Source organism: Peromyscus maniculatus, chromosome 13, assembly GCF_049852395.1.
Source record: "Peromyscus maniculatus bairdii isolate BWxNUB_F1_BW_parent chromosome 13, HU_Pman_BW_mat_3.1, whole genome shotgun sequence".
Lineage (NCBI taxonomy): Eukaryota > Metazoa > Chordata > Mammalia > Rodentia > Cricetidae > Peromyscus > Peromyscus maniculatus.
Window position 1 is genome coordinate 48,955,413 of NC_134864.1, and position 19,945 is coordinate 48,975,357.

The window sequence follows — 19,945 nt, forward strand, 5'->3', positions numbered from 1 at the left end:
TACAGACATTAGTAGTCTGACCCCAGGCAATTGACAGCCAACTGTGGACATCTGAACGTGTAGCCTAGCAAGGCTGTCACAGGCAACCCTCTGATCTCCCACAGTGGTTTGAGAGACAGGAAAAAACAGAGCACTATCCTTAACAGATTTCCTTTTTCACCCTCGCTATCTGCTTGTCAATAAAGACCACGTTGGCAACCTAGGAGCAGGAAGCATTAAATGGAGTGAGAGATGGGAGGGTAGAGTACAGAAAGAAATGTAAGGTGGGATGTCAAACACTAAAGATATTTCAAAGTCACATGAAAACCTACTCCTGCAGAAGCTTCCCTATACACAGTTTAGACAGAGTTACACAGTAAAGGGGCAACAATGTCCCTACTAGACACCACAGGCAAAAGCCCAGTGCCAGGAATGGGTTACCTCTTTTGGAGCTGTTGGCCAATATGGTCCCGCAGATTCCCAAATAGTACAGGCTATTGCCAATGCTCTTGGTTATCCTCCAAACTTGACAGTAAGACCCTGTTGCTGAAGACAGCGTGTGGTCCAACATGGAGAAGTCAAACTGGTACTCACCTGGAAGTGTCATACCTTCTGTCTTGTTCCATAGTGCTATAATGTTCTATACACACTAACAGAGGAGAAAAGCAATCACCCATCTTACTCAGCTGTGAATCCTGTGAGCTACAATAATATCAAGCCTGTCAAGGCATGTCCACTAGTACAATCAATAGTGGCATCGTGGGAGGGGCCAACCACTTTACAACTGGATTTGAAGCACACTCCACAAGATGAAACTGACATTTGACACAAATCAATATGACCAAACACCTGTGGCTTGACAGGCCATAGACCCTAGGGGAGCACCTATTACTCTCATTCTGCTAAATGTACTTAGTATTAAACTGACCTTTAATGACTTATCATTGTAACTGTAGATTAGTTCATCACTCAACCCTCGTTACGGATGTTTCTGTTTGTAGTAGAAGGTGATTAACACAGAGACCACAACTAGTCAAGGTGCAAAGAATAAAAGATTGTGAAATGCTCGGCCCTGAATGCAACATCTCTATCACACCCCCTCCTCTCAAGGCTTGGGGATCATGCAGAAGAGGAAGTGGAAAGAGTGTAAGACCCAGAGGCAGTAGATGACCTCAAGGAAACAGTGTTTTCCAGACACAGTCCGTCAGTTGCACATATAAACTCAGGTGAGCAGTTTGTGACAGCATGCACAAGGCCTGTATGAGTTCCAGCCAGATGAAGTCCCAGCATGATGAACAGAGGTGGAATCAAAGTCCCTCTCCCATCTGAGGAGCTCCTAGCAACCGATGAATGCTGAGTAAGGGAGAGTCGGTTTTCTTTAGTGGTATGGCCCCTGTTAGGTTGCTACGCTGGTTTGAAAGAAAATGGCCCCCAAAGGGAGTGGCACTACTAAGAGGTGTGGCCTTGTTGGAGTAGGTGTGGTCTCATCAGAGGAAGTGTGTCACAGTGGAGCTGGGCTTTAAGGTCTTATATATGCTCAAGCCTTGCCCAGTGAGATAGTCCTACTTCCTGTTGCCTGCAAGATGTAGGACTCTCAGCTCCTTCTCCAGCACCATGTCAGCCTGCACACCACCATGTCTCACCATGATGATTATGGCTTGAACCTCTGAACTGTAAGCGAGCCACCCCAACTAAATGGTTTCCTTTGTAAGAGTTGCCATGGTCAGGCTATCTCTTCACAGCAATGGAAAGCCTAACTACGATGGTTGGCCACATACATCCAAAACTATATGAGTGGCAGAGATGGGCCTTGGTAGGAATTAAAAAACTAAATAGGATACAAAGCTGGATAGCTAGGGAAGAGGGTGGATCTGGGAGAAGCTGGAGGAGGGAAGAATATAATCAAAATACATTTTATAAGAGTCTCAAAGAATTAATTTAAAAATTGGAAAAAAAAAAAGAAAGCAGCAGAGGCTCTTCCTTTTGTGAGGGCCAGCTTATGTGTCTTGAATGCATCTTGGTTATGATATCTCATTATAATTTTGTTGTTACCATTGATGTAAGGTGGATAAAGGATATATTGTTTTTCTTTAGTATTTTTTACAAATGCATATAAGTTTTTAATGATCACAAAAAGTAACATTCCTTCCTAACAAAATAGCTAGAAGAGTTTTAAATGTTCTCACCCAAATATCAGAGGTGATGCTGCGCTGATTACTATGATTTGATTAAATACATATTGCATACATGTATGAGAACATCACACTGGGCTTGGAAACATAGTTCAATTGATAGAGTGCTTTCCTAGCATGCACAGAGCCCTACGAGCAATCTCAGTACCCCAATCAGCCAGAAGTGGTGGTGCACACTTATAATCCCAGAACTCGAGAGGTTGAGGCAGGAGGATCAGAATCTCAAATTCATCATTGGCTGTCTGGGCTACAATTAGACCCTGTCTCAAAAAAAAAAATATATATATATATATATATATATATATATATATATATGTATATGTATATATATATAGTACTATAACCTATAAACAGTACAGTCATTACATATTACTACTATATTTTTAAAATATTACCTCATCCTAGTAAATTTTCCACAAGATTAATATTTAAAAAATTGCCAAAAGATTATTACTTAAGAAGTCAGTATTATTAAAATGTTTGAAATATGAGTATTCTATAATTTTGCAAAACCATCTGCCTCATAAAGTTCACTTTCTTGTATGGATATAACAACCTAAGAAAGTTATAATAATATTCACACACCAAATTTGACTGACATTGGAAATGATTAAAAATGTGAATTCTCTTTCTGAATAGTTTGATAATTAATTGTATATGTCAAGTTAAATGGACCATGGAGAGTCCGAATTAAACACTGTTTCTGGTTTCCCTGTGAAGATATTTCCAGGTGTATTCAAACTGGTAGACTCAGTAGACTGTCCTCCCTAGGTAGATGGACCTCAAACAACCTGCTGAAGCCCTAAAGAATAAAATACAAGGAAAGGGGAAATCATACCCACCTCCTTCTGTTGATATGGGAACAAATGAAATGCAGTGGACAGCTTTGCTGTGTTTGCTCTGGGGTATTCCTAATATGCTCTACAACTCCAGGGTTCATTCCATTTGGAAATGACAATCAGAAATACTCAAATATGTTACTCAGTAACATATTTGGAAGTGGAAGAGGACAGAAGTGAGGTGCCATTTGTAAAGCACTGTATCAACAGCGCCTAGAATCAATATGCTCCCCTGTGGATGTTAACCTCGGTCTCTCTTTTGATCTTTATTCCAGCATCAAAAACATAAAACTCATTCCTATCCCTCACCTGTGCAGAAGTAGGTAATAGGTCATATTCGGATGTCAGACCACAGCTTGTTGATTTTTGATCAAGTGGATACAATTTTTTAAATAAAGCTTGAGAACTGAAGTTATAGCACCTCAAATTTACTTATTATAGTAAGAATGATTGTAAGAAAATATGCACTGGCTTTATCGGCTGACAGAAGATGCAAAATATATAAGAAAATAAATATAATACATTGGCTATTGCCTATGGAATAGTTAGGAGAAATACTACAGGACATACAACTATATAAGGTGTACTATAGAATTATAAACTCTAGCTGGCACCACTTATATCAAGATTGTAATCTGTAGAGTGAATTCCCCTTTGGTTTTAGTTGTGAAATTACTCCAGGTGACTAATTAGATAAAATGGCTAAGTAAAAGGTTTTCAGCACTAGGACACTTCAGAAATGTGAAAGTGATACACGATTAAACTCATCAATATTTTGTATTCCCCCTGTGAACCATTTTCAAAAAGTAATACACAATAATGCTGATATCTAAGTGTGGCTCTTACATTGCTCAGTTCTATGTTGACTCAATCTGCTTCACTGTTTCCAAGTGCTGGTTTCTTAGACATGCTTTCTCTAAAAACCCAGTTTTTCTTTCTACTCATCAGTGATATTTGACTGTTTCCAAATGCTGCTGGCCGGTGGTTTAGTCCTTAGCGTCTCTGTATCTGTCACTTCTCTGAAATGGCATCTGGAGCAGCTACAATAGCATCTCAGGTGAACATGCCCAACGCAACCCAAGATCCGAAACAATCGCCCTCAGCTCATTTGGAATATAACCTAACAGTCTGAAATGATCAGCCTCCGTGTTGTATAAACATCGCCCTCCCAGCCCCCGTGTGTGCATCATGGTCAGTAATTAGTTTTAACAAACAAGACCAAAATGTTTTGTGTTTTGTAGTTTTATCAAATAGGCTCTGGAGAAAGGAAGACACACATGATTGGAACCAGTGGAAGAGCAGTGAAAAGAAAAGAGAATGAGTATATAAAGCAGAAAAGTGGTTGTGAGTGGTGAAAAATGCATTCTGTAATGTCAAATGAAATGTATAAAATCTCAGATAACATATAATTGGAAGTACGTATTAGCTTAATATAAAAATAGATTATATATAGTAGGTAGGGATGGAAACCATTTTTGCCTTGGACTCAGATTTAGACAAAAAAAAATCATTTTAGAGCTGACCCTGTGTTGATAACCCAAGAAATCTGAGTCCTTTATAGTCAGAACTCAAAACCCCTTCTGTTGATATGGGAACAAAAGAAATGCAGTGGTCAGCCACACGCTTGTTGCAGCCGAGTTACTTCTGGAAGACGTGGACTCCCAGGACAACTTTGCAGTGTTCGCTCTGCTACTTGGGGTGATTCCTGAGATGCCCTATGACTACTGAGTTCATTCCATTTGGAAACAACAATCAGATAATAGTTACTAACTATCCAAACAGTGTTGGCCTAATTTGAGACGGGATAAATTGTCAGGAAGATCATTTCCTTCAGGCAGTTAGCAGCCAGAATTTGAGATTACAGAAAGTCAGAGTGTGGGCCAAAATGATAGATGGGTACATAACAGCATGAAAGGCCAGTGGCCTGTGCCACCCCTGAAGCAACACATCTGCCGTTAGAGCACAGCTGTGACATCCTGGGGGAAGGTAGAGACTAGGAAAATTAGCATGTCTGATACCAGTCAGCAATGAGAAGGCCATTTTGAACAGAAGCACTGATATAAAATCACAATTAATAATATGATCACTAAACTATAAACTTGTAAACAACAATGGAAACTCTGTATACCTACTACAGTAGTAGCAACTAAGCATATCGATTAAGAACATAAAGAAAACATCTACCACCAATACTGCAGCCAAAATGTACAAAGAAAAAAAAGAAAGAAAGAAATCTCATGTCAAAGTAATGCAGGAGAATGGTAATGGCTGGACTCTGTACTACACCAAGGGCTGTGGAGAACCAAGCCACTCATTCTTCTGTATTTATTTATTTATTTATTTATTTATTTATTTATTTATTTATTTATTTATTTATTTCTAGACCTAAACCCCAGTCTTCTCCCCCTCCACTCTCTGCCTGTAGGATGTACTGTATGTAGCCATGCACTTTGTATTAATATATTAGAAATCTACAGATCTGTTTCATACTGTTTATCCTGTTGGGTACTTATAATCAAAACTTTTACTCCCAGGTATTGGATAAATTCAGCCTTGTTAGAAAATAAACAAAAAAGAACATAAAGAAAACTTAACATGAGAACTTGTAAATTAAATAGTTTTCTATAGCCTTTCATAGCGATGAACCCAATAAGGCTACGGGCATCACTCAAAGTGCTCGCTGGGCAATTGTGAGGATGGGAGTTTGGGTACCAGCACCCAGACAACAAGGAAGGTGTCCTAGTCACACCTGTAACCATACTCTGCGCAGAGACGGGGGATCTCGGGGCCTTGCTGGCTTTGGACCCGGAAGAGACAATGGAAGGCCCAGGTCCAAGGAGAAATCCTGCTTCAAATGAAAATGTGTAGAGTCATAGAGAAGAACACTTGACATCCTCTCTGGCATCTAGAGGTGTAGCCAGGGGCATGCACACACACACACACACACACACACACACACACACACGTAGGCAAACACTCAACAGAGACACACGGACGACCGCACTCACACAGATACACACTCCGGCACACAGAAGCACACACACACACACACACACACACACACACACACACACACGAAGTAAATAAGTGCATAAATCTTTTTTAACGGCGAACCTAGGAGCTAAGCCTTAGTCTCTCCAATTTCCAATATAAAGATGTAACGACTGCCCTTTGTGAGTGGAAGGAAAGAAGGCAACGAGAAATTGTTCTTAGAATAGATTAGAAATCTGAGAAATTTAGTCAGCAGTTCTGGGAACCAGCGAAGGCTTCCGAAAGAGGAAATCTACGTGTTGTCGGCAAAGCCAGGTCCAAATGAGGGCAGAATGTTACACCTGACAATATTGTGAGGTGTGTCATTTGGGGCCCAGGCTTTTATACAGACATAGGGACAAGACATGGGAGGTAATGACTTGAGGACGGGACACAGGTTAGGCTCACGTCCCTCCTGCTGAGCTGCCATCACTCCAGGTTTGTTTTAGGCACTGTCTCCAGTTGAGAAGCATTTCTAAAAATGTTGAACATGGTCTTCAGGGGAACACAGTCCAGTATCGTTCCCAGAGATTCTCACAGTCTGGAGCACGAGAAGCCCTCCCTCCTGGTGCCTGCTGGGTTGAACTGTCACAAGTTGTCACAGTATTTTGGTTAGGGAAGGTCCTCTCAGTTTTCTAGGATCTATACAAAGAGCAAATATTATATATTGTTTTTGAGGTAAAACTGTGCCAAATTTACAGTTAGCCAGGTAACGTGAGGAAAATCCTCAGCAAGTCTATGGAATTTGTAATGAACCTAATGATGCTGGGATTCGGTTTTGTAAATTTTCGGTGTGTCCTTGCTGTCCTTTCTGCTGAACGAGATGGCTATAACGGCTTCCTGGTTCTCTGATCTGTCTTCGGGTTCAAAGAGAGAAGTCGATCGTCATGGTTGGTTTCAATACGAACTTACTTGTCACAAATTAGAATCACTTAGGTAGGGAACCCCCAGTGAAGAATTACCCTGACTGCCTTAACTGATGTGAGAAGACTCCACTGAACTGTGGGTGGCACCTTCCGGTTGCAGATACAAAGGACTGGCAGAAAGAAGGTTACTCATTGGCCCTTTGCACCTTGCTTCGCCTTCTCTCTGGCAGCTCACTTGGTTTACCCTGATGTTGATGATGGTAATTCCTTTGCTGAGATCAGAACCACCATTTCCAAGCTTCCATTGTAAAGCAAGAACCAAGGGACTCCCCATGATCCTTCCGGAGTTTCAACACCTTCTTGGGACTGCTGAGGCACCTAGCTTCAAGGATCAAGCAAGGACAAGGTTCGCAGCCTCTCGGGGTGTGATTCAACTGTTGCTGCTATCTTAGCATAAGCTGGAGTTAAGAAATCTTTAATAAATATATGTATCCATACCATTTGTTCTGTTCCTCTAGAAAACCCCAACTAATGCACTTATTAATCAAATACTCTTAATAATATACATTTTATAAGAGCCATGAGTAAAATGGCTAAAGGACCTGATTGTTATCAGACAGAAATCGGGTCCTAGGGACTTCATAAAGAATAAAAGGAGAGCGTCGCAGATGGAAGGAACGGCCTCACAGTCTCTCTCTCACGCCAATTCAAAAGCCTGCAGCAGCTCCCGATCTCAGCCAACCGCTTTTTATTGAAAAGAGCTTGGCTAATCCAGTCGGGAGAAAAGAAAGAGCTGGTATTTTTATTTTTATCTTGTTTGTCCATTTTAAAAAATCAAGACGTTCGCATTCTGTGCATAAATGATATTACCACCGCCATTTCACAGTGGAGGAAGTGAAACTCAAAGAAAAGAAATGAGGTGATTTAAAGGAAAAAAATAGAGCAAGAAAGACTAACCCAGAGAGGTGACAGAAAAAAAAAAGGAAAGAGGGAGGAAAAAAGATACCCGTGTTCCAGCAGCTGACTAACACAGCTGGAGCCAGAGGCCGGGAAACAAACAAAATGTAGGGGTGCTGACTGGGAATGTTATAGATGTAGTCCCAAGGAACTGAGGAAAGTGCTCAGACATTAAAAATGACTGGATACATTGCAAAGAAAAAAAGCAAAGTCTAACTCCCTTCCATTCCTCTGCCTCTGGGCTACTAGGGCTGAAGAGATGACCTGCACAGAAACCCATCCCACCAGGGACAGGAGGCTTCCTTGTCCTTTGAAGGAGAAGACAGTTGACGAGAGTCCTGGCTGTCGGCGGGAGGGCAAAAAACAAAGCAACTATTCTCTGCTTGGCTGCGACAAGGCTTGCAGCAACCTGCACAACAGGGACATAATCAGCAGTCACATTTCAACTTACTAAAAAAAATAAGTGTCCTAGCTGCCCGTGTCCCAGGACTGTCCTCACGGGTCTGTCTACCAATGATGGCTCCATGGCAGGTCTGTCTCTCCCAACTCTCCTCAGAGGTTGGGGCACGCGGTGTACGGTGACTACGTGGGTTGATTTCTTCACTTCCTCCCTTACCTCTCACTCACAATGCTCTGTCCCCCACATACGTCTCTGTGGGACACGAACTTTTATCTGAACGCGTTCACACAGCATGCATTAGTCTGTTGCACCATGTATGTTTTAACATATGTCCGTGGTATTTTCTCATTATCTCATCTCTGTGCACAGTACCCCATTACAAACACTCGCATTGTGACCAATTCTATAGCAGCACAGACCTGCTTTGGTGCCCAAAGCAGACTAAGGTGAGAAATCCTATGGGCTACAGCTCTGGAGTGAGCATTACTGGGACCACCGGGCAGGGAGAGGGTGCGCATAATTTAGCCAAGCAATGCCACCTGACCTCCACAAAGAGGGCACCAGCAGGGGATGGGAGCTCTGAAAGCCAGTCAAAGTGTAAATCATGGTGCTTTAATGGCAGCTCTCTGCATTCACGCATCCTCTGACATCTCTTTGCCCACTCTCTTCATCTATAAAAACGTAAGTAATGACGGTGCCTATGTCATGGGAGTTACTGTGGGAATTAAATGGGACACCAAAGTGTTTAGCACAGTGTTGAGCGTTTAGTGACTAAGGAAGTGGAGGCACGGGTTATCTGGATCAGCCCACTAGGATGTCTGACCTTCCAGGAGACTAAGTCTTCAGGATAGGTGAAGAGAGCTCACAGACCCCTGCCTCAGTGCACAGAAAGGGATAATAAAAGCATGGAGATCTGTACAACACAAAGGTCCGTACGCAAGTATTTGCCGAGGACTAACTAGCGCAGTAGAGAAAACACAGAGCGTACGGTGGCACTTGCCATCATGTGATCATCATGGCTTTAAGACATGCACTGCCAGGCTCTGTGATGACATCCAGGTTATGAATGCATGGGTCCTGAATTGGGCCCTGAGGCAAGGCTACGTCTTTACAAAAAGCGACCGCAATCTTTATAAAAGTGGATAAGCACTCACCCATGCTATCTGTTCTGTGATGTGATCCAGTGTCAATTGACAATTAAACATTTATTCTATACCAGCCCATTCCGCTTAGATAAGTCTGGTTTGGTGTTTTCTCAACATTTAATAATTTTTGAATTGTGTGTATAGCTATGAATATATCCATCACTTACTTGACACTCAAAGACAAATCAAGACAGGTGCATTTTTTTTCATAGATACCTTGTCTCTTATACTTTAGCTAATAGAATCAGCAGGTAACACTTGGATAAATAATACCCACAATGTGTTTCAGCTCTATTCTTCTTTCAATTAACTAATGAAATGTCAGAATATATAATAGCCATAAACTAATGTAATAAGCCAAGAATTATAGAATTAAAAAAATTAATCCAATGTAATTCTTTTTGATATGAAAAACTGCAAGTCAAAGAATGTATAAATATATAAAGGTAACTTGTTAGAACCTATAGTTTTTCTTTAAAAACTAAAAATGTAGCACATCCTATGTCATCATCCTGTGGGTACCTAGTCTTACTACAACTTGTTATCTCATGGCTGGCTGATACACACACACACACACACACACACATATATATATGGAAGGCCTGCACTTTTCTGAAGGAAAGGGAGAGAGAATGGGTGGGGGAGGTTGGGGGAAGGGACTGGGAAGAGAGGAGGGAGGGAGGAGAACTGTGATTGGACTGGGAAAAATTAATAATTAATTAATGAAAATGACAAAAGAGAAAATAGTCCTATATGATTCTTTTTGAGATGAAAAACTGAAGGTCAGAGGATGCATGAATATGTAAAGGTGACTTGTTCAAACCTACAGTTTTTCTTTAAAGATTAAAAATGTAGTATATAGTATGTCATCATACTGTAGATTTATGAATTACTAGAGAGAGAGAGAGAGAGAGAGAGAGAGAGAGAGAGAGAGAGAGAGAGAGAGAGAGGATGAGAGAGAAAGAGAGAGAGAAAAATCAGTGTTGAAAGATAATTCCCAACCAGGAGGAATTTCAGCACGCAAAGACATCTGGCAACATCTGCAAATATTTGCTACTGTCACCGTGAGGATCAAGGAGCCGCCCCTGGCTTCTAGTGGACAGAGTACAGAGCCCTGGCAGAGAATCCCACGCTATAGGAGACAGCCCCAAAAGAAACGGTTATGTGGCCCAAAAAGGCAGCAGTGCTCAGGCTGAGGGAGGGCCCTACTTGTTTTATTGAGAGCAAAAGGCGAATGAAATATTCTACCCGTGATTTCACAGAGACTCATTGAACTAAACAATGTCTCTCATTTCTTCAGAGAAGAAACACCTAGAAGTCTGAATAAAAGAAAGGGTCAGAGCAGATCTGCCCCTTATACAAGAAGACAGTGGTTTTACATTTTATCCAAATACCTTATTTGACAAAAATGTAAGAGGCACCTTGGAGATCACCAGAGTCCTATAACTCTAATGGGAATTTACCATCCAATCTAGAAGGGTTTTCCCACAGACACGTTAATATGGAAGCTTCTTTCAAACTTAAAAGAACATATTTTTAAGTGACCATTGAGTGACATACTACCCATTTGGTTTTCTTTAACAGAATAAGTCTCCATGAAATGTCCTGATCATGCAAGGTAAAGACTAGTATTTCTCAGGGCACGTATTTCCTAGGAAGTCTTCTGATTTTATATGGCTATGACTATGGCAGATTAGTTATTTTTAACTGTATCTTCTGAATAATTAAAATTTAAGTTGGTCATTTCAAAGTCAAAGACATCGTTTTAAGTACCTCAGGAACGTATTCATGGGTGCATTTAACTGTCGAAGGAAAGACTTTAAAAACCATGAATTTTTATTTGACGGTCAACGTGCGCCCTCTACCGAATCAGAGCGATATAACCTCGGGTCTGTTTTAATTCACAGGACCCAACCGTCAGAACCCCACTGCAAGTGTCTTTCTTTCTAGTTCATCCGAAAAAAAAAAAATAAAACTGTGAACTTTACATATTCTTTGACTTGAAAAATAAATGAGGCTGAAATTTTCCTGCACATTAAAGAGGCCCATTATGAAAGATCTTCCAGAAAACCCCTAAGAGACACTGGCAATAGGAAAATTACAACGACCACCGCTACTCACCCTAAGAACCTAGCGGTATTTGTATTCGGTCTAGCTCCTTTGCTTCTCTATCAGGGAGGGACAGTCACACTTTTACACTGTACCATCGATCCTGGAAGTTTTAAGCTCTCAAACACAATGCTGAGGCATCACATTCAGACATTACAACAGACAAAAACCGCTGGGGTGGTTAAGGCAAGTACCCCGGAGATTACGTGGAAGAACAAAGTTCTTCCCATTCCAGCTGTGCATTCCCGATCCCGAACGCCAGGATACTGGTCGGATGCCCGGAGCCCAGGACCTCCCGCCTAAAGAGAATGCGGGCGTGTGCGAGGAGCGAGCGCGGTGCGATGCCCGAGAGAGGCTTGCATCCCAGGCTGGGGAAACGGGCGCCAGTGCCCCAGCTCTTACCTGAGCTCGGACCAGGAGACAGCTGCGGAGAATCAGCCATCCGCAGATGTAGGGCAACGCCTCCAGCCAGGCCATGTCCAGAACCGCCCAAGGCACAAGCAATGTCTGTGTCCTACTTGGCCAGTACCGGGCAAACTTGTGATGGGGAGCGAGGCACAGCTGGGCAGCTGGAGCGCAGGAGCCACCGGCCCGGATGCTCGGGTCTAGCCGCCTGCACCCCTGAGTCTGGGAACCCGGGTCCTGAGAGCCTCAGCTCCGGGTGGTCCTGCCTTCCACCGTGCACAGCCACGGAAAGGCAGCGGAGGATGCAGACGCGCGCGCGCGCGTCCTTCGCCCGTCACTCAGTCCGCAACCCAGGAGCCCCGAGGCCACGCGATTCCCGAGGCGGGGCTGCAGCCACTCTCGACTCTCACTGTGTCTGCTTGCCTGCACTGGGTTCTGAGTCCCCACGCCATCTCTGGGCACGCCCTGAGTCCTAGGAGGAGTGGCCCAAAACTTTCCTCCTTCCCAAAGGCGTGCAGACCATCCTGTAGGGTTGGTCTCTCTGCAGCTGTCCACTGCACAATCTACAACCCTCTGAAGTTCTCTGATGCATTTTTTCCTCACTACAGTGATATTCCCTAGAGAGGAAGGAACAGAAGCATATAAGCATGTGAGGGGTGTGTGTGTGTGTGTGTGTGTGTGTGTGTGTGTGTGTGTGTGTGTGTGTGTGTTCCACGCAAATTACTAATCAAAAATTAGAATTTTGATGATAAACGGTTTCAGTCCTGAGAAAGCTCGCAGTCCCCAAAGAAACGTTCCGGTCACTTCTGGCAGCGTTTTTCTGGGTGGCTTTTTGAGTTGTTGGGTTTTGTCTTTTAGTAATCCAAGAAGACACATTCTGGCCAGCATCAGGACAGACTGGTGCAGTGATATGCACATTTCTTCCCTCCAGACTGTCTGAAGCACTGTCGTGATTGCCCTCTAGCACGCAGGGTTGTGCAGATCGTCGAGGATTGTCTTCGGTCGTTTAAACGCAGCTCTTAGCAAGGTGTGCTCAAAATGGAGCCTCATTGAAAATACTCGAAAATCAATAGCTTCTTGCTGAACCCTGTCCCTTTTTCTCTCACTTGGTTTGATAGTAATTTTTATACAAGAAAAATTTAATTCTCACAGTTCCTGGCAGTCGGTGGTCAAGGCACTGGCAGAGTGGATTATGACTACCAGTTCTTCTCACTATAACCTCACATGGCAAGGGCTGTGAGGGCATCTCTCTGGGATCCCTCATCAGGGCACTCCTATTTATGAGAACTTCTCAGTGCCAGTACCAAAGCACCTCAGAAAGCCCCACTTCCTGGTGTTAGGCTGCAAGCTATGAATTCTGAAAGAACATAAATATTCTGTCCATTTGTAATTTCATTGGGAAAGCTGAGTTTAAAATACAACCTCCTCGGAGGGAGATGCTCAGTAAATGTTGTAGTCAGACTTCCTTTGGACTGTCAGCTCTCAAATAATGACAAATGACACTTCTTACTAATTATGAAAGCTTGGCCTTAGCTTAGGCTTGGTCCCAACTAGCTCTTAAAACTTTAACCCATTTATATTAACCTACGTTCCGCCATGTGGCTCTTTACCTCTCCTCAGTATAGTATGTCCCACTTTCTCTGTGTCTGGCTGGCAAATGCCCTGCCTTTCAGATTCTTCCTCTGAGTTCCTCCCTCTCCCCAGAAGTCCTGCCTATCCTCTCCTGCCTAGCTATTGGCCATTCAGCTCTTTATTAAGCAAATCAGAAGGTGCCTTAGCACCTTAGCAGAGACATATCTCCATGGTGTACAAAAAGATTATCCCACAACAGAGTGTTTTTATTATGGTTAGTATTGATGATGATGATGATGATGATGATGATGATGATGATGATGATAACAATGCTGGTGATTATTTGTGACACCTCAGCAAGCACAGGGCTATGGTGAACAGAATATTATCTATATTTAGAATACTCTGTCTTCATATGACTTGTACAACTTTATTCTCACCTTAACTTTTAATATTTTGATCAGTGCCAAAAGTCTCTCCTTTTTGATGTTTCTAAATCTGTCAAAGTTCTGTGTTGCAATGCCATGGATCAGATCAGGGCCTCCACATGCAAGGTAAGACTCTACCACTGAGCCAACTCACCATTTCATAGTTTCTCCTTTTGATTTTAGGCCAAGATATTTCATACTTGGTTTTTTGCATAAACTGAAAAACTTACACCCTTTCATCAAACATCATTTCTCATTCTTTTGTAGTATTCATAAATTTTTTAATTAGCATGTTTAAAGTATCAATTTTATGGCAATTTGATAGTTTCTCTAGATACCTAGTGTCCATGTAAGACCCCTACAGCCCCACATTGCACACCAAAAAATTGTCAACATAAAAGGTAACACTTCTGAAGTAACAAAATAGTTTCTCATTAACCAAAATACAAGTGACACCCAACTCTGCCATTAAACTCAAGGAACTAAAAATATGGTTCCCCAAAGGATATGGTCCTCTGTGAGAAACTTCATAGGTCATAAAGTAAGTATGTCTCTAAATAATCAGACTACAAAAGGGCAGGAAGTCCTCCAGAAGATTCAGATAGTGTCTTCAGTAAAGTAGGGAGATTCCCTGTAAGATTAAGGTGCCAACTTCTTTCAAGCTCTAGGAGCAATGGGAGCCAGAGGTCCATCAAGCCTACAATGTATTTAAGATTTTTATCTTGTAGACATAACAACTGCTAGTGCAGATACATAGGCCAATACATAGGCACAACTTTGGCTTCTTGATCTACAACATTTCCTCTCTTCCTAAGTCAGGATGTCCCAAACAGCAAATTTCAAATAATCTGGAGGATCTTAGGTATAAAAGGGGCCAATTTAGCCCATCAATATAGCGTTATTTATTAAAGAATCTATCTTTTGTATATGTGTGTGCATGCACATTCATGTATGTGGGGATGACTCTGTGGTGTGTGTATGTTTGTGTGTGTGTGTGTGTGTGTGTGTGTGTGTGTGTGTGTGTGTGTGTGTGTAATTTTTCTTGTTCTATTTGTTTGAAACAAAGTCTTTTATTGACCTGGAATTCATAAAATAGGCCAAGATGACTGGCCAACCAGCCCTAAGGTCTCCCAAGCACTGGGATTATAAGTATGTACTATCTCTCCCAGACCTTCTTTTTTTTTCAGCCCCATCACAGTTTCCTCTCCCTCCTCTCCTCCCAGCCCCTTCTCCCAACCCAGTTCTATCCCCGATCTACTCTTCCCCCTTTCTCCTCAGAAAGGGCAGGACTCTCACGGATATCAGACAGCCATGGTGTATCAAATTGCAGTGAGACTAAGTACTTCCTCTCCTATCAAGACTGGATGATGCAACCCAGTAGGAGGGAAGGGTCCAAAGAGCAGGCAACAGAGTCAGAGACAGCCCCTGCTCCCACTGTTAAGAGTCCTACAAGAAAACCAAGCTACAAAATTATAACATGTAATATATGCAGAGTGCCTAGGTCGGTCCCATGCAAGCTCCCTAGTTGGCGGTTCAGTCTCTGGCGGTTCAGGTTAGTTTATTTTGTGGGTTTTCTTGTGGTGTCCTTAACCTCTCTGGCTCCCACAATCCTTGCTCCCTCTTCATCAGGACCCCTCAATCTCTGCCTAATGTTTGGCTGTGAATCTCTCCTTCTTTTGCTGAGTGAAGCTTCTCTGATGACAACTGGGCCAGGCAACAGTCTTTGAATATAGCAGAATTATCACCTCACTGACTTTTTTTTTCTCTTTTTGCCAGTCATGCTTGATTCTATCCTAGTTCTCTGGATTCTCCAGTCTCAGAAGGGCTAAGATCAAGACACAAGTGACAGTTCACGATGGCACGGATGAGGAGCAAGGAGAACGCTCCTCTCATGAAATTTGCCAGCAAAGGGATGGAACTAGAAAAGATCATCCTGAGGGAGGTAGCCCAGACCCAGGAAGACAAACGTGGTATGTACTCACTTATAAGCGGATATTAGCTGTAAAGTAAAGGATAACCATGCTACAATCCACAGACCCAAAGAAGGTAAGTAGAAAGGAGAGCTCAAAGAGGGGACACATGGATCACATTGTGAAAGGGAAATAAAATAAACATCACAGGTGGACGAGGATGGGAGGAGGTGAGGTTCAGGATGTGGGATGGGCATGGAGACAGGAGGGATCAGGTGCCAGAAGGACTGAGGGAGAGAGTACTGAGAGAGACAGCTGGAATCAGGGGCCGTCACTGGGATGAGCTAGAAACCTAGTGCAATGGAAACTCTCAGGAATTTATGAAGGTGATCCTAGCTAAGACTCCTGGTGTCTTAGTTTGGGTTTTTATTGCTGTGAAGAGACACCATGACCATGGCTACTCTTATAAGGAAAACATTTAATTGGGGTGGCTCTCTTATAATTCAGAGGTTCAGTCCATTATCATCATGGTGGGGAGCATGGCGGCGTGCAGACTGATGTGGTGCTGGGGCTGAGTGTGCTACATCTTGACACAGAGGCAACAGGAAGTCAACTGACTGTCACACTGAGGGAAGCTTGAGCAAAAGAGACCCCTAAGCCAGCCCCCACAGTGACACACTTCCTCCAATAAGGCCACACCTCCTAATAGTGACACTCCCTTTGGAGGCCATTTTCTTTCAAACCACCACACCTAGCAATGGGGGGTATGGAGCCTGTACCAGCCATCACCTCTAACCAGGCTAGTCTTCCACTGGAGGGATGAGGACACCAACCTAGACACATAACCTTTGGCCTACAAATTGCCCTGCCTACAAGATGTGCTGGGATAAAGGTGGTGCAGGAATCACGGGAGTGGCCAACCAATGACTGGTCCAGCTTGAGACCCAAGCCGTAAGAGGTAGTCCATCCCTGACTCTCCCAGACCTTTTGACTTGGGCTCTGGAAACCAAACTCCAGCCATCATGTTTAGCAAGACAAACACTTTGCCAGCTGAACTGTCTTCTCAACCCAAGAATCTATCTTTTTTAATGGGGAAGATAGTTGAAAGGGAGATGAAAAGCAAACTGTGAGAATGCCTCTAAAACCACAACTGCAGCTCCCTCTGAGGGTTAAGAAACAAAGTGGGATTTACAGCTAAGTGAACAGAGCCTCTTGCCATTTACCCTGAGAGGGATCTCATTCATCAACCCCAGATGTCAAGGACCTCCAGCAAATAACTGGCCCGTTCCCTCTGCTGTAATATCTGAGACTCAGTCCTGGAAGTTTTTCTGCCTGAAGCTCTGGAAGAAGACAGCGACAAAGGACAAGGAGAATCATGGGCATTTAAAGCGGGGAATTGGCCAGGGTATATCCGTAAGAAAAGGGGGCTCTGCAAGGGAAGGACCTCTGTCCAGAATCCAAGCTGATGTGCATAGCTCACAGGTAAGTGGCTTACTCTCTATTCAGTCTGGAAAGGTTGCTGTCAAAAATGATTGCTTACCTCACAGTGCTTATATGAGAACTGGGGTATGCCAAGAAAACTTCTCTCAACTCTGAAGAATTACATAAATGACAGCATGTTGGTGTCTGTGAGTACCTTCACATTGGCTATCAAATTCAATTTATAATTAGCGGTTTGCAAAGCCTATTATAAAATATTCAGTAATTAATTTGTAGCTTTAGAAAACATAATGAAAAGGAAGCCACAGCAAATCTTAATTTCTTTTTCCTCTACTGGGGATTAAAGGGAATAACTAATAAACTCAGGGACTACCTCAGTCAAGATAAAACCTGAAGAAAATTAAAATGTTAGACAATTGCACAATTTGGCACCCTCCCCTTCAATCCATAGTTGCCCTAACTTGTTATATAACAAAAGGTTTGCCTTTTTTTCTTGAATAATTAAGTGAGAAGTTTCTTGTTGGTGGCTAACAAACCACCCAGGCACTCAAGCTTGCTGTCCTCAGACATTCTTCTTCCACCTGCTGTTTCCCCTCCATTCTCCACATGCAGTTTTCAAATATGTCCTCCAAACCTTTTGACAGGCACTTTCCATTGAGAGCTGGGGTCTTAGTCTCCTCTCTATCTGAAGTCTTTCTTTTTTTTTTTTTTCCGAGACAGGGTTTCTCTGTGTAGCTTTGGAGCCTTTCCTGGAACTCACTGTAGCCCAGGCTGGCCTCGAACTCACAGAGATCTGCCTGGTTCTGCCTCCCGAGTGCTGGGATTAAAGGTGCGTGCCACCACCGCCTGGCTCTCTATAAGTCTTTGATTGTTCAGACTATAAAATGCAGTAGAACTTATCCCAGCCTTACAAAACCATCAACTTCTAACTTTAACCTCCAGGATCCACTTTCATGATGGAAATTTCACAACCATGCCGCAAGGAAATGGAAAATATCCACAGAGAAACTGAATAGAGATAACTGACACTCTCGCGCCTCCATCCTAATATTCCACACATCACTAGCATCAGTTCATTAAGAAATTCAGAAAAGCCTGGTTAGGATTGGCTCTTCTATGGGCTAGAGAGATGGATCAGTAACTAAGAGCACTGGCTGCACTTCTCTAAGGCTAACTCCATTCTAAGACATGTAGAACCCTTTTCTAGCCTCTGAGGGCATCAGGCACAAATGTGGTGCACAGACATACACGAAGGCAAAATACACATTCATATGAAATGTCTCAAAATGACAAAAAATTGATCTAGTTCAAACTGAGCAGCCTTGGCCAGTGCCAGGCGAAGCATCAGCCCTGCCCTAGTCACAGACGTCTGAACCAATGGCTGTGCTTTCTACCATGCAGTTTGGAAGCTGTGTGTTACACTGCGGTGATGACTAGATGCCACCCAAGTGTCAAACTCTTGTCTTCGTGGTGTGAAGAGCTTGTGTAACTACCAACACAGACGATGAGAACAATGTGTTGTTACTAATCCTTTCGGCACCTGCAGCCATGAGTGAGTCCTGTCTGGTATTGACTTGGCAGAAAACTCTTTTCCCTGTTTCGACTCCTCTTTTTCTTTCCAAACCAGATGACTTTCTCAAAGGTGGCTCATTCTTGGTCAAGAATTCCTGAGTGCCATAGATCCATCCCTACACATACACCATGAATCTTAAAATATCAGTGCTTGAAAAAGAATCCCTCAACTTCCAAGATTTCAATCATTCCTGCCTATTTCTGACCATATTTTTGCCATAAAAATGGTTTTAATGATAAGAATCACCCCTTCCCAAAAAAAAAAAAATGAAGTTTGCATGCAAAATATGTTTGGATGAGCCATCATCAGAGATTAAATGGCCAATCAAAATAATATCTCACACTCTCTAGTTTTCTTATTTTACAAATTCCTTATATAAGCATAAATTTTGTAAAACATATCAACTAAATAAATTGATTCCCAAACAACGCTAAAATATAGGTTAAACTAAGGTTCCCACTTTAGTGGTGGTACCCATTTAAAGAGAAAAACTTCAGCACAGAAAGCTGAGTGACTTGTAGACAGAACACAACAGGAAGCAGAGACCTCAGTCCTGACTACTATTTTGACTTCCTATCCTCGGTTTTGTCAGGAATTTCACAGAGATAATAAGAGCCTCCTCTTTCAGTTTTTCATTTACCTCACAGAGAAAACTTTCCAGTCAAATCACCCCTTAGAAAGAGACTCTTGTTCTACTAAAGGTAGTCACATTTCAGGCAGTATGCTACATCTTTATTTTGAGATTTTTGGACTAAATAACACTGAGCCAAGACATTAAACCTAGTTTACAAAAGTAACAGTCCTTTAATGTAAAGAGAGATTAAGAAAGAACACTGAACAATCTACTTGTTTATTACACTCTAAAAGAATGTTCAGGAAGCCTTGAAAAAATAATTTGATTACTCTTTTTAAGACTTAAAAAGCCAAACAATTTATACTAGGTACTTTGTAGACACAAAAAAAATCACTGTAAGAAGTAAATAGGGATAAACAAAGAAACACATTGATTTTAATATCAAGAAAGAATTATCAATATGAACAAAATAATGTACCTTAAAAACACAGCTATGAGGTAGAAAGTGAGGCAGATTAGTTTGGAA

The 19,945-nt window shown here is 42.4% G+C and overlaps 1 protein-coding gene across 1 annotated transcript in view; it reads right to left on the reverse strand.

The window, feature by feature from the left end:
- Pth2r (parathyroid hormone 2 receptor) overlaps nucleotides 1-12,167 on the reverse strand; it is a 67,623-nt gene extending 55,456 nt beyond the window's left edge. Inside the window, exon 1 of the mRNA XM_006974976.4 lies at nucleotides 11,920-12,167. Within this exon, the coding sequence (XP_006975038.1) occupies nucleotides 11,920-11,994 (75 nt within the window). The 5' untranslated portion in view covers nucleotides 11,995-12,167. The remainder of the gene's footprint in view (nucleotides 1-11,919) is intronic.
- Between the last annotated feature and the right edge of the window lie 7,778 nt (nucleotides 12,168-19,945).